At 38.0% G+C, this 12790-nt stretch overlaps 2 protein-coding genes across 5 annotated transcripts; one reads left to right on the forward strand and one right to left on the reverse strand.

Annotated features, from left to right (window-relative positions):
• The first annotated feature begins 27 nt into the window (after positions 1-27).
• Positions 28-10514, forward strand: mlf1 (myeloid leukemia factor 1). Of its 4 annotated transcripts, none has more exons than XM_055028888.1 (8): positions 28-282; positions 2037-2199; positions 6711-6755; positions 7524-7607; positions 7760-7888; positions 8696-8855; positions 8928-9042; positions 9140-10514. In XM_055028888.1, the coding sequence occupies exons 1-8, from the start codon at positions 236-238 to the stop codon at positions 9201-9203; spliced, it is 807 nt and encodes a 268-aa protein (XP_054884863.1). In that variant the 5' UTR covers positions 28-235; the 3' UTR covers positions 9204-10514. The 4 variants fall into 4 exon arrangements, with proteins under 4 accessions (XP_054884863.1, XP_054884864.1, XP_054884865.1 ...); XM_055028889.1 differs by having other exon boundaries at positions 30-282; positions 7763-7888; XM_055028890.1 differs by lacking the exon at positions 6711-6755 and having other exon boundaries at positions 30-282.
• Positions 10515-11042: 528 nt separating this feature from the next.
• On the reverse strand, positions 11043-12471 carry med29 (mediator complex subunit 29). The gene is made up of 4 exons (XM_055028892.1): positions 12287-12471; positions 12146-12204; positions 11945-12029; positions 11043-11486 (listed from the first exon to the last, which is right to left on the reverse strand). Exons 1-4 carry the CDS (start codon positions 12455-12457, stop codon positions 11259-11261), a joined length of 543 nt encoding a protein of 180 aa, XP_054884867.1. The 5' UTR covers positions 12458-12471; the 3' UTR covers positions 11043-11258.
• Positions 12472-12790: the final 319 nt, after the last annotated feature.

A 12790-nucleotide genomic window follows, 5' to 3' on the forward strand; every position in this document is an offset into this window, starting at 1 on the left:
TTGCCATAGCAGCCAACCCCAAACGGACAGCGCGCGGACGGGAGAACCAAACGACAGCCAATCGGAGCGTCGGGCTCGTGTCTCGTGGCCGGTGTCAGAGTGACTTTGGTCCTAATCGCACTCGGGGATCAGCTGCTGCTGTCGAGTCTCCTAGCGGAGGAACGTGAGTGTCGGACTGGAAGTCTTATTAGAAACAACAGCGAAGAACTATCTGCGCCTTTAGGAAGCAGCGGAAATGTACAACAACATGCTGAAGGAATTGGACGAGGACCCATTCTTCTCGTAAGTTCCCAAAGCGGGGCTGGATAATTTTACCCGTTAGAATTTTCTAGCTTGAATTCAAGATGACGCGTTTCGAATTTTCCGACATTATTATGAATCTGAACAGCCTAAAAAAATGTATATATATATATATATATATATATATATATATATATATATATATATATATATATATATATATTATATATAACAGTGGGGGAAACAAATTTTAAGTGTCAGAAAATGTAAAAAAAAAAATGCGTAATTTAATTCTAATTTATTTTTTTTTTAAAGTGCCACGAGCTTGTGTGGAAAAGTTGTTTCGTTTTAAGTTACCTAGCAACAGCTGCTGAAGATAAAGAAGAAAAACGTCTACAAAGCAAATAAATAAATACAAAAAACTCCATTGTGTGAGGTTTTTAACAGATTTAAGTGAGGAGTTGAATAAAGTACGTTTCTAAAACATTTTCAGAGACACTTTCTGTTCATGTCTCAGTGAGTGTTCACTCTGTCAGAGGCCTGCACCCACTTTGACATGATCCATGAGTGGGAGGCCTGCAGGGCATTGGTGTGGCCACACTTGACCCGACCTCTGAGTCAAGTGTTGAGGCTGGCCAAATTTACTTCAGGGGTTGCTTCTTATTTCATGGTGGTGTTTTCGTTGAAGAATTTATTCGCAATAAGATCCGAGTCAACACAGGAAAAGGGAGTCGTTTTGGGAAACTGCAGTTCCTCACAAAAGTATTCACGACCCTGCAACTTCTTCAAGTTTCAACCACAAACTTAAATGGGTTTTATTTTGTTTGTTTTTTTCAGTAGAACCCCAATGAAAGCACGTATTATACATGGATTTTTTTTTTTTTTATTAAATTTTTTATTGAAATTAAAAATCCCTAAATACGATCGCCTTCCAGTTGTTCTTTGGAGGCTTCTGGGGTTTTTAGAAATCATTCACAAGCAATCGGTATCCTCAAGTACAAGGAACACACCTACTAGGTCAGGGATAAAGTTTTAGAGAGGTTTAAAGCAGGGCCGGGTTATAAAACAATTGCTCTAAACATCTGTTCAGTCCATAGAATAGAAGAACTGCAACTTAACCACACTTCTAAAAGATTGGCCAAAATTTGAGAGTTGTGAGCAGTGTTTGTGATTTGAAAAAACTGGCTAATTGCATTATTTTTCTTCAATATGTTTTCATGCATTATATGTGTATTTATGTTCTCTAAATTTTAATGAGTATATAAGTGCAAAAACTGAATTCATTCTTTCATTATGGAAATTTGTTCTGAAACATAAAAATGCAAATGACATAGAAGTGTTTCAACATTTAAAGCAAACTTCCATGTGGTGTTTAAACAAAAATTATGAATGACCTTCTATCAAAACTTCTAATTGGGAATCTGTGTCAACATGCTTTTCATTCAGTCTTACTTTTGTGAAGAACTTGCCAAAGCTCTAGATCCACAAAGTTGACATTCTCATAACTTGAACTGTCTCATAAAGGGATTTCAAAAATTATTTGGTGGGAGGGACTGCGTACATGTGCTTACATCACACTTTTTATGCAAAAACCTTTGAAAATCATGAATCCTTCACAATGTTGTGCAACATTTATTTTGTGAGCTAACATGAAACTGTACCGTTAAAATACAATAAAGTTCAAGGCTGTGTCTTGACATAATTTAGAAAAAGCACTACAGTGTAATGACATTTTTTTGTCTATGTGATTGCTAAGATGCCCTTTTTGTCTTTTCTTTCTCTCTGTCTTTCTTCAGGGAACCATTCCATGCTCATAGAGAGCACATGAGGCAGGTGATGCGCAGTTTCTCAGAACCATTTGGTTTCCCCTTTGGCACAAGCATCACAGACGGGAGAAACCGCCGCCGCGACATGGTCGAACATCCAGGCCCTTCTTTTGATCGAAGAGACGAGTATCGGGTGAGAACCTCTCTTCAAATTTAGGCGACGCACTTTTAACTTTTATTATATTCCTCCATTTATATGTTTCAGTCGTCCTGTAAGCTGCCCAGTGCTTTCTCCCGAGGAAGCGCTGTGTTTACTAAGGTTAGGCTCTAAAAACTGGCCACATCTACTGCCACTTGCAGAGGTGATTGACCATGTTTGTCTCTGGTTATGTAGAAGGGTAACCCCGTTGGCCTCTCCTAACATCTAGAAGGCCTATTTATAGCACATTGTTCCACTAACACACTGCTTTCTTGTTTTATTTTTATGCATTTCTTTTTGACAACACTTCTCTGTATTTGAAGATTTGTTGAAATCAGTGAGGGAGAACCAGTGCTGTTCAAAGGGATTCACATCTTTCACACTGCAGCTACAAACTTTAGTGTGTGTGTGTGTGGTTTTTTTTTTTATGTATAAATCTGAACCCAGGCCAGCTTCTCTATCTCTTCTGAAGAATGGCATGCCAAAACAGTAGGATACCGCCACCACCATGCTTCACACTGGGAAATGTGTGTTTTGGGTTACAAAACAAATATTCATCCGAAAGTGTGTCTTTCACGTTTTCTTTTTATGACAGCGGAACATTCAGTCATTCATGCAATCACACACACACACACACACACACACACACACACACACACACACACACACACACACACACAATGGTTAACTACTCCATAGGAGCAACAGCTGCCTTTGATACGCCAGCAGGCAAGGTGGTTTGGAGTGTTTTGGCAGATGGAACAGGGATCAGATTGGCAACCCACTGATTATGGGACTATCTGCCACCATCGTCCCGGTAAACTTACACTTTGTTCTCATCTAAAAATAGAACCTTCTGACAGCTTCACAACTTTTGCTGAATTTTAACAATTACTTTCTTCTTCTTTCTACACTTCAGAAGCCATATTTTGTAGAGTGCAAAACCTGTGTATAAACCGACTCTGCTATAAAGTTAGCCGACTTGCATGGTGGGCTCCTTCCTTTTCAGGATGCTCGTCGTTCTCTAATGCCCAAAACTTTTAACATCTTCTCAGAACATGTTGAAATAAAAAATGACATGCTTAAGTAGGTGACACTTGAATTCAGCTGTATTTTATTTGGTTGTAAAATTATGAAAGGAGCAGACTACATGCTGTACTTATTTGATTTTACTGGTAAAAAAATAATATAAAATAATTTTAAAAAAATTCTGAACTTTGTATCTTTTGCTTTCCACTTCACAGTTAAGCACTACTTGCTGTTGGTCTTTCACATAAAATATTACCAAAAAATATTGAAGTAGGTGATAATGGATTCCGCGTAGACGGTTTGGTTCATTTGTGTTGTTTTACCCAACTTGCTCCTTACCATTGTGGTGTTAATTTCTCTGGCTTGTTATAATAAAAAGAACATGTACTGTATGTAGGGAAGTGGTGTATATTTGATCCGCTGAGTCAAACTTAGCCGGAGTCACCTGCTTTAATCCAAGTCTCCCATGAGAGCTGGTATATTTATCCTTGATAATGGCTTTCATCAGAAGTGTGACCTCAGTCCCAAGCAGCGTGCTCTCTGAGTACTTAGAAGTGATCAATAGAATAATAAAATATGAGAAGACGCTTGCAATCAGTCGTATTAACCAGGATATGCACTGTTTATGAATAAAAAAAAAAACTAACTGCTTTCTGATGTCCCACTTGGTCAGAGGAAGGCGAGACCGGCAGTGGTGGAAATCCTGAAGCGGCGCTCAGATTGCTGGCTTTGACGTGGCATGTGTTCTATGTTCAGATGTCACGGGCACTCTATTCCCTCATTGTTGCTCTTTTCGTCCATCTGTTTCGCAGAACTTGGCATCGCTGCTGCATTAGCAGCTACATGACAGACAGCTCGCTCCCAAGCTGTTCTCCAGTATCAGGCACAAATGTGCACACGGAGACGCATTCGAAGAACACACACATATGGCTCCAAAATGTGCATGCAAGCAGTCACCCACAGTTCCAGCTTGCAATATTCACGCAAGTTTGGATGGTTGCGCTACTACTTCTGTGATCAGAATCCCAGTGGGAAGAAACGTCCACCTTCCTCGACTGCTGAGTTCTCACATTTCTCTCTTTTGCCTACACCTACGCTGCCTGGTTTGGGTTACCATTCACAGCCTCCATTCATCAAGGAACCTGTTTACAAATGTGATCGTAAATAACAACACTAATGCCGTATTAGATTATTGAAATAAGCTGTCTTTGCCTGCCATTTTAAGTAGTGTGCCGAGGCTTAATGATAATGATAAACAGTGTTGTGTTTGGTTGATGTCACATTTGTGGATTTAAACATCTCTGCAGGTTTTGTCATTTCTTTGTTACACTTAAATCTTTTGATATAAGAAAAGATAAGCTAAGTAAAATTGTTGCGAAAACTTCCCAGGTATGAGCAATCCACCAAAATTACTCCAGAAGCACATTAACAACTCAACCAGGAGGACGAAAAAGAATTAAGTAACACTGCTGACCTCAATTAGGATCCGGGTTCATTATTCAATAGAAAAGAGACTGGGTAAAAAATAGCGGCCATGAGAAACCACTGCAACAAGTATTCAAAGGCCCATAAAACACTTCCTAAGGAAACATGTTGATGATCCCCAAGACATTTGGGAAAGTTTTCCTGAGCCTAGCACAATATAAGTGAACATTTTCTCATTACATTCGTCATAAAGCTGCCACAGCAATTCAAAAAAACTATAGATTGGTTTATTTGGACTGTTTTTTTAAATAATTTGATAACTCTTTTTTTCTTTTAATTTACTCAGCTTATCTTCTCTGTCATTAAAATTTGTTTAATGATCTGAAACATTTACGTGTAATGAAGAAAAGGCGAAAAAAATATAGTATTTAAGTGGTCAAATGAATACTTTTCAGATTAATACACATGCTTAAATCAAATAGTTTTTGCTGCAGGGTAGAGGAAGTGATGAAAGTGAATATATGAAAACTGTGCATTTTACTTTTCTCATCTCTTATTTGAATCTGTTGAATCAGTTGCTTCAGTTCAAAATCACAATGAGCGAAACATTAAAAAATTGTTCAATTTCAGAACTCCTTACAATTTTTGCCAGTGTGTAGACGAGTGTATCTGTTTAACTTTGTTTGCGCTCTCTCTCACACCTTGTCTAAATATACTGCATACTGCTGTCCAACTGACATTTATGAGTTCATAGATGCCACGGTGGGATAAAATTGGCAGTTCAGGAGCGTTTTTACATCAGCTTGACCTTTGAAAAGAGCTGAGAGTGCATCCATGGACTCTGCAACCCCCTTAAACCCCAGGGGAGTCATGTCCTGACTGGACCGCCCGGCCCACTGCAGCCTTCCGAGAATGAGGCTCGCTTTCAGTGTTAAACCCACTCTAATCTCTGGCCATGCAACCTAATTACACATGGAACACAAGTCATTCAACACCCCACTGATCGCACACAATAACCCTGCACATCGCAACCCCAGAAAATCCCCACGCACACATAGTGATGGCTGTTGAGATGTTTGGCCAAGACCGTGCGGTCACAAACACCTGTGGTCTTGGCAGGCAGAGCTCAGGCTCAGGATGTGGGAGGCTGCAGGATGCTCCATTTTTATCATCGTTGAGGTGTTTTCCAGCTGCAAAAAGTTTGTCACCTTAAAAAAACAAATCTTTGCTGAGGGCAGAGTGTAGCACTGTGTAGGTTTGTTTCACGAAGTGAAAGAAAACCCAGTCACTTACTGGGATCAACTTCAAGAAACATGTTTTATTGCCAACAACAATTTGTTGTTCTCATGGAAAAAAATGAACAGGTAAAGAATTTATTGCAAGCACAATGGACTCTATTTAAGGAAGTTTATGCACCTTAAAAACTTGGTGTGGGTTGGTTTGTTGCTTTTATTGATTGCAATGTCTTTTTCCACCAATGTTGTTTCTGTAACAGCATTTAATCAATATATTGATGTTTACATCAATATGTTTTAAAATCTGAATTATTTTGGCAGTTTAGCTTTCCTATTGTTGACGCCATTTATAGATCATTTTTACAGGTCACTTTTATCATCACAGTAAATACAATCGACTTTCATAAAATATTTATTTAATGGAAAATAATCTACAGATGTTTTTTTTTTATTCACTCTGACTAAACTTGTGTCATTTTATAAAGGAGAAAACGCAAAGATTTTGGTCTACATACTTGGCCCTGGTGTAAAACAAACCTGAGAAAAGCTGTAGTTGTAGTAAAATTTGGTCTTACAGCACAGACACCACCATTATAGATTATTTTATTTGAAAACCATGTTATATTTCCTTTGCCCTTCACAATTAGCTGCTGTTTTGTGTTTATCTTTCATGGACAGTTGCAGTTTTGATGTGTTAGAATGCAGACAAGTGCCAGAAATATGAATACTTGTTGATTTAAATAGAAAATCCCCATGTCTGAGCATGTCTTTGTAACATACAGCTGTTGAGATGCTAAACTGATATTGTTTCTTCAGGATATGAGCCAGTCATTGCTGCCTTTTGGCAGTACTGGCAGCACGGTGAGTTGGGTCTGTGTGTGTGAAGAGAAACTCACCTTACTGAGTGCATGCTCTAACCGCAGCTGGCTGCATTCTTTGCATTTTAGCATTATCCAGCAAAGTAAAGCAAAGTGGGTTCTGCTTGAATACTCATTGCAAGTAATTTTCATTATTTAGGATGCATTATTAGTACACCAACGCTGTCATCCTATGAATATAGGACAACAAACAACAAATAAAAACAGCAATCAGAATGAGAAGTAACCACTGAACTGCTTCCTTTCTTTGCAATAAACCTAAACGGGAGATACAGCTATCTTAAACAGATACTTCTTTTATTGTCTTTTGAGAGATTCCTGTCTCATTTGGACATATTCAATTAGTGTCAGATGGATTGGTACATTTTTATTTAGAACATATGGTTAGTGCTTTAGCGATGATTAACAAACATTAATGATTATTAACATTCAGGTCAGGTTATTATCAAAGCACTGGCTTTCATTCAGCTTTTAGCATTAACAATCATTAAAAAAAATCTCGCGCTTTTCAGTGTTTGTGAGTGTGCAGTGACTCTCACGGTTTTTGTTTTTTGGATTGTTTACTCATTATTATTGTGGTTATAGTTTGCAAAATAGTTCAGAGGAAGAAATATTTATGCATGTATCTGCATGTATATTTTTTTACCCACATAATGCAGCTGTTTGTGACTTGTTAATGTCAAGTGACCATCAAGAATAGTGCAGTTTTTGAACTGACTTTTCATTGTGGTTTCCTTTCATGTCCGGGCAGAACATGATGCGGAACCATTTCAGCATGTTTGACAACATGATGTCCAACATGAGAAAAAGCATGGAAGAAATGCACAGAGACTTTGTGAGTTCACCAACATTATTTATTTTCTTTGTGTATATGGTGCTAAATAAATAAGTAGCAATCAAATCTATTTTAAGTGAAAGCTGTCTTGTGTTGCACTCTGTGCTTGTCTTTTTTTTTTTTTATTGCTGTCGTTTTTTTGGGGTTTTTTGGAGGACGCGTCACCAGATGCAAATGCCCTCTCATGCAAGTCATCATCAGTAATGTCATACTCAAAAGTTGGAGATGAGCCTCCAAAGGTGTTCCAGGCAACTTCATCGACTCGCTGTGCCCCAGGAGGAGTAAGTATTCTAGTACTCTAGGAGTGGTGATGTGCTGAAGAATCCTGCTTTATGTCTGGAAATGCTAAAAATAAATCTGCTTGAAATTAAACTCTAAATAGAAACACTTGTGATGTTATTACTGGCACATTTAACTAGATATGCAATGATCTTCTTTTTAGCTATAATTTCAGATCTCTGTTTTCTTTTGCTTTTCTTTTTGGTAATTAATTCATTTTAATCAATTCCAACTTCTGTTTAAAAACTCCAATTAATATTAATGTCCATAATGTTTGATAAAACATAAATTATGTTTTAACATAAGCTGTCATTAGTTATTTTTGTTAGGACCACAGGAGATTTCACACTGTGTGTGATGGAAATGTAACAATGATTTTTCTTCTCCTTCTAAGGAAATTACATGGCTGACATTTCAATTTATTTTAGTGCAAAGGTTCTTCATTAATCTAAAAAATATATATAAGTAAATCTTGTAGCTTAAACTACCCAAGTTTCTTCAAAGAGTTGTTAGTAGAGGGTGATGGAGGATCTCTTGTAGTGGTGTGTATTACAGTGCCTCTGAAGAAGCCTCTGACTGAAGACATTTTGTTTTTGTATTACATTCTAAGGAAGAGGATGCTCGGGATTGTCTGTGATGTTCAGGCCCAGTTAAGCCAAAAATGGTCCGATTTCAGACACTAGGCAATTTCTTGCATGTATTTATCATCATTATAAAACAATCTTACAGATACACGAAACTCTTCATAAATGAATGAACTTGTTTAACGATTATGAATGTAACAGCCTTAAAGCTGCTGTCTTTCCCAGATAAAGGAGACACGGAAAGCTTTTAAAGACTCCGAAAGCGGTCTGGAGAAGTTGAAAATTGGACACCAAATCCAGGACAGACGGCATGTTGTCGAGAAGAGACATAACAGAAAAACTGGAGAGGAAGAGATTAAACAGGATTTTGAGAATATGGATGAAGGTATGTGAAAGCTTTGCACCTCTGCCCTGATAAGGTCGTCTGACTGTAACTAACGATATCTTCCCCCCACAGCTGATGCAGACTCTTTTGATAATGAATGGCAGCAGAAGGTATCCAGGCTGCTGTCACCAGTCTCCATGCCTGGCCCAATGCAACGTCAGCTTGGTAGTCCTGAGCATCCCCGTAGGTCAGTATTAACTTCAAAGGACACCTAGGTTGAGATTAATCATGACTATTTTTGGTGCTTATTTAGTTTTTGGTCTGTTTTTTTTTATTTTTTATAGAGGTCATCGAAAGAGAAAGGCTGGACGCAAAGGCTCAGGCAACTCCAGCGAGTTGGAATATTGATGCCTCTGTCTTTACGTGCAATTAAAGCCATTTACGCATCTCACAGTTCAAAGTGGTGCCTTCCTCCAACTCCAGAAACACACACCACATGAAACAGAGAAAGAATCTATTACAGTTGGACACAAAATATTATGTCACACATATGTGTTCTTTGATGCACAGCCCGTAGCGTATGTTACAGATGTGTCCTTGTTCCATCACATCTGGTTTAAACTGATGAATAATTATCAGCCTCTAAAAGGCTTGATGTCAGACTTTAGAGCTTCTTTTCAGGTACAACTGAAACAATAATATAACTGCAGGAACATTAACAAATCAAATCAGAGTACCATGCTTTGAGTTCCTGTTTAGTTCCAAGCCACAAAGCAAAATAAATCAGCAGACAATCTGATGGAAGTAAAAGGCTGCATTTATACTGGAGTTGTGGTATTTTGAAGTTTTATTTTTATAAAGAAATTTAAAAACTGCAGCCTTTCATTTACAGTGCTTTGCACACGTATTCTTACACATTGAACCCTTCCAGGTCTTGTCTCATTACAATCACAAACTTCTATCACATTAAATTCAATGAAATCCCAAATCTTGGAATTTAAGAAAAGCCAACACAAAGCATTGCATAATTGCGTCATGATTACGCTCACGACCCGAAAGGAAATCCAGCACAACCAATCGTCTTCAGGGTTCACCTAATCAGTAAAAAAGACCCCACCTGTGTGTGATGTAATCTCAGTTTGAATGGAGATGTTCTGTGAAGGCCAATGAGGTTCGTTAGAGAACATTAGCGAACAAGCTGCACCATGAAGACAAAAGAAACAGCAGGTCAGGGATAAAGCTGAGAAGTTTGAAGCAGGATTAGGCTCTAAAGCAGCATCTCAAGCTTTGAACATCTCGCATGTACACATCATTCCCACCACGAAACACGGTGGTGACCACATTATGCTGTGTCACCAGCATTTTTGTCAGGAAATCTGAAAAATAGAATTTTACACATCATGTAAACATTATCTCTTTAGCTTATAAAAAAGGTAACAATGTTCATACTGTGTTTGTTGTAAAATGAAGCAATGCACACAGAACATATCCGGTTTTGTTTCTATTTAGCGTCTGTTTTAAATACTGAAATCTTTGTACAAACTGACCTGCCCTTAATCTTTTTATATTTGTTTTTACTTGTTGAACTTTGTGCTTGATTGCCAAGTGTAGACGAACCCAGGGACTACTCTCACTAAATAATATATTCTTGTACGTTTTGTGTTAAAAGTGAGGTCTGCCAGTTCAGGATGTCTGAAAATAAAGTGTGAATGAACCTGATCCTCTTTTCTTTCTTACTCATTGCCCCGTATCAGATATAGCTTTAATTAAACAGCACATCAGGTTTATGAGTGCGCAAGTACCTTTTGAAACTTCTATGCCTGCTGGTGACCCAGAGAAGTATTTTTGGATGGCAGCACATGTCAGTAACTCAGATGTGGCTGAGGTTTTGGCCAGCTGCAGGCCAGCCATACGCCACTTTCACATGCTTGTGTTATCACACCGTAACACAGCAGCATGCAGACCAAAGACACTTATGTTCCTCGGACATGGATAGCTTTTGTTCAGCTCAAAAACTTACTCCATGCCACTCAAGGATCGTTCGCCTTTTTTGTGTAGTTGCAAATTTGTTTCTACATACCTAAACGGTGTCGTTTGTTACTAAACCATGTATAGTTTAGCCATTTAATTAGTTCATCAATATTTGACCTTTTTTATTTGTTAACTCCTTGGTTTTTCAGCTTTTGCACTCACAAACATAAATATTTTACATACGTCCCAGTTCATACTGAATAAAAAAAGAAAACATGAGCACAAAGGTTTTAATCGTCAATACAAATATGTTACAAAATAGTTCTTGAAAACTTTGTCGCCTCCTGCTGGTCACCACAAAGCATAACTGTCAGGAATATTTACACAGCATTTACAAACCACAACAGAAAACAAAAACCGAGAAATTGTGGCTTTGCGTCTTCTCGTCACAAGATATAAAAAGAAAATCGAATAAAAATATCTAGTCCGAGTTTACATGATGCCCTGAGGCTGTCCCTTTCCCGCGATCTTCTTGGCGCACTCCAGCAAAGCATTGTGGATGTCTTTGGCACAGGAGATCTGAGACTTGATCATGCTGAGGTACTGAGCGTAGGACATGGACTCCGTCTGCACCGTGTCCGGCTTTGTGGCTGTCGGGACCAAATTGGGGGAGTGCTTGGCGCTGTCGATGCTCTGAGAGAGGCACTCGTATGCCAGGCGCTTCAGAGAGAATGGGAAAATGTGAGTTTGTAAGTAGTAAAAAACACAGTATTAATGTTAAAAATCTTAGAAAATTAAAAGTTACCAATCACAATATTATATTTGGCCCAAAATAATCACCTGGTTATTAAAGCCCTTCAACTCTAATTCAATAAATCAAGAAAAAAGCTTTAAACAGATCAGCAATTGTCCAAGTAAATGTATTTCTAAAGACTCAAGTGACATGAAAATCTCACACAAGGTTTTCATTTATTATACATAAATTTATAGAAATCTTAATTTGATTTCTTTACATATGTGGACTGAAAGCGATATTACCATCATATGATGAGAAATTGGAGACAATTGTTCAGTAGCTTTATAAATATTCAGTTTTGGCTGTATTTTGACAAATGTGTGTGGGGGGAAGAAATGTCCAAGTGGTGCAGAAAATCTAACAATAACTGGTCCATGCTTACCAAACACAGCTCCACTTGGTCACACAGGGCGTAAAACTCCTCTAAGCTTTTATCAAAACGCTGAACAGAAGTGTCGCTGCTTTTACTGAGCAAACAGAAACAAGAAACACGTTTCAGAAGACAAGAGCTAACTTACTAACTGAGGTCAAAACGGACCTCAGTAAAAAAAAAAAAAATAAAAAGTACTGACACTGTACTTACACGCCGTTGTCGATTGAAGTGTTATGAGTCAAATTCAATGCTGCAACCTTCATTAGATTCTTTTTTTAAATTAAAGCAGACAGATTAGCGTCAACAGTATCCATTGTCCAGTTTTTAGCTCGTTCATAGCGGGGTACTAACCTGTAAACTCTCCTTCAGCTGCGGAATAAGCATCTTAAATCGATGAACTGGATCAAAGTCTTGCTGCTGACTGAGCTGTTGCTGCTGCTGTTGTTGCTGTTGCATTGACGCAGTTTGGGATATACCGACTTGAGAAATTTGACCAACAGCTTGCTGCTGCTGGGACGCCATCTTGATACCTTCGCAACAACGCTCATACGAAATATCCGGTTGCTCTCGTTTCAAAATAAAAACTTCTGCGTCATTTCCGAATTTTTGTTGTTGTCTTGTTAAATTTACCTCTTCGCACGTAGATAATTAATACATTGTATCCCATTCTTTTTCCTTGTCCAATTATTTGATTAAAAAAAGCCATTTTAATAAATTAAACTTCGGATTTGTAAACTAAATCAGTTTTTTTTTTTTGCAATAGCAGTTTGATGAAGCCATATAATGGAGGTATGGAGATTTTTTTTCTCCATACAATGAAATCAAGTATAATTAAATAAAATTATAAGTTCAGTT

Source organism: Poeciliopsis prolifica, unplaced genomic scaffold, assembly GCF_027474105.1.
Source record: "Poeciliopsis prolifica strain line A6 unplaced genomic scaffold, Auburn_PproV2 SCAFFOLD004, whole genome shotgun sequence".
Lineage (NCBI taxonomy): Eukaryota > Metazoa > Chordata > Actinopteri > Cyprinodontiformes > Poeciliidae > Poeciliopsis > Poeciliopsis prolifica.

Excerpts from the sequence above, each read along its gene's own strand:
- mlf1 (XM_055028888.1), top strand. The coding sequence starts at position 236 with ATGTACAACAACATGCTGAAGGAATTGGACGAGGACCCATTCTTCTC. Across the intron at positions 283-2,036 it reads GACGAGGACCCATTCTTCTC|GGAACCATTCCATGCTCATA; the intron begins GTAAGTTCCCAA and ends GTCTTTCTTCAG. Across the intron at positions 7,889-8,695 it reads CTCGCTGTGCCCCAGGAGGA|ATAAAGGAGACACGGAAAGC; the intron begins GTAAGTATTCTA and ends TGTCTTTCCCAG.
- med29 (XM_055028892.1), bottom strand. The coding sequence starts at position 12,457 with ATGGCGTCCCAGCAGCAGCAAGCTGTTGGTCAAATTTCTCAAGTCGGT. Across the intron at positions 12,205-12,286 it reads AGCTGAAGGAGAGTTTACAG|AATCTAATGAAGGTTGCAGC; the intron begins GTTAGTACCCCG and ends ATTTAAAAAAAG. Across the intron at positions 12,030-12,145 it reads ACTTCAATCGACAACGGCGT|TAAAAGCAGCGACACTTCTG; the intron begins GTAAGTACAGTG and ends CTGTTTGCTCAG.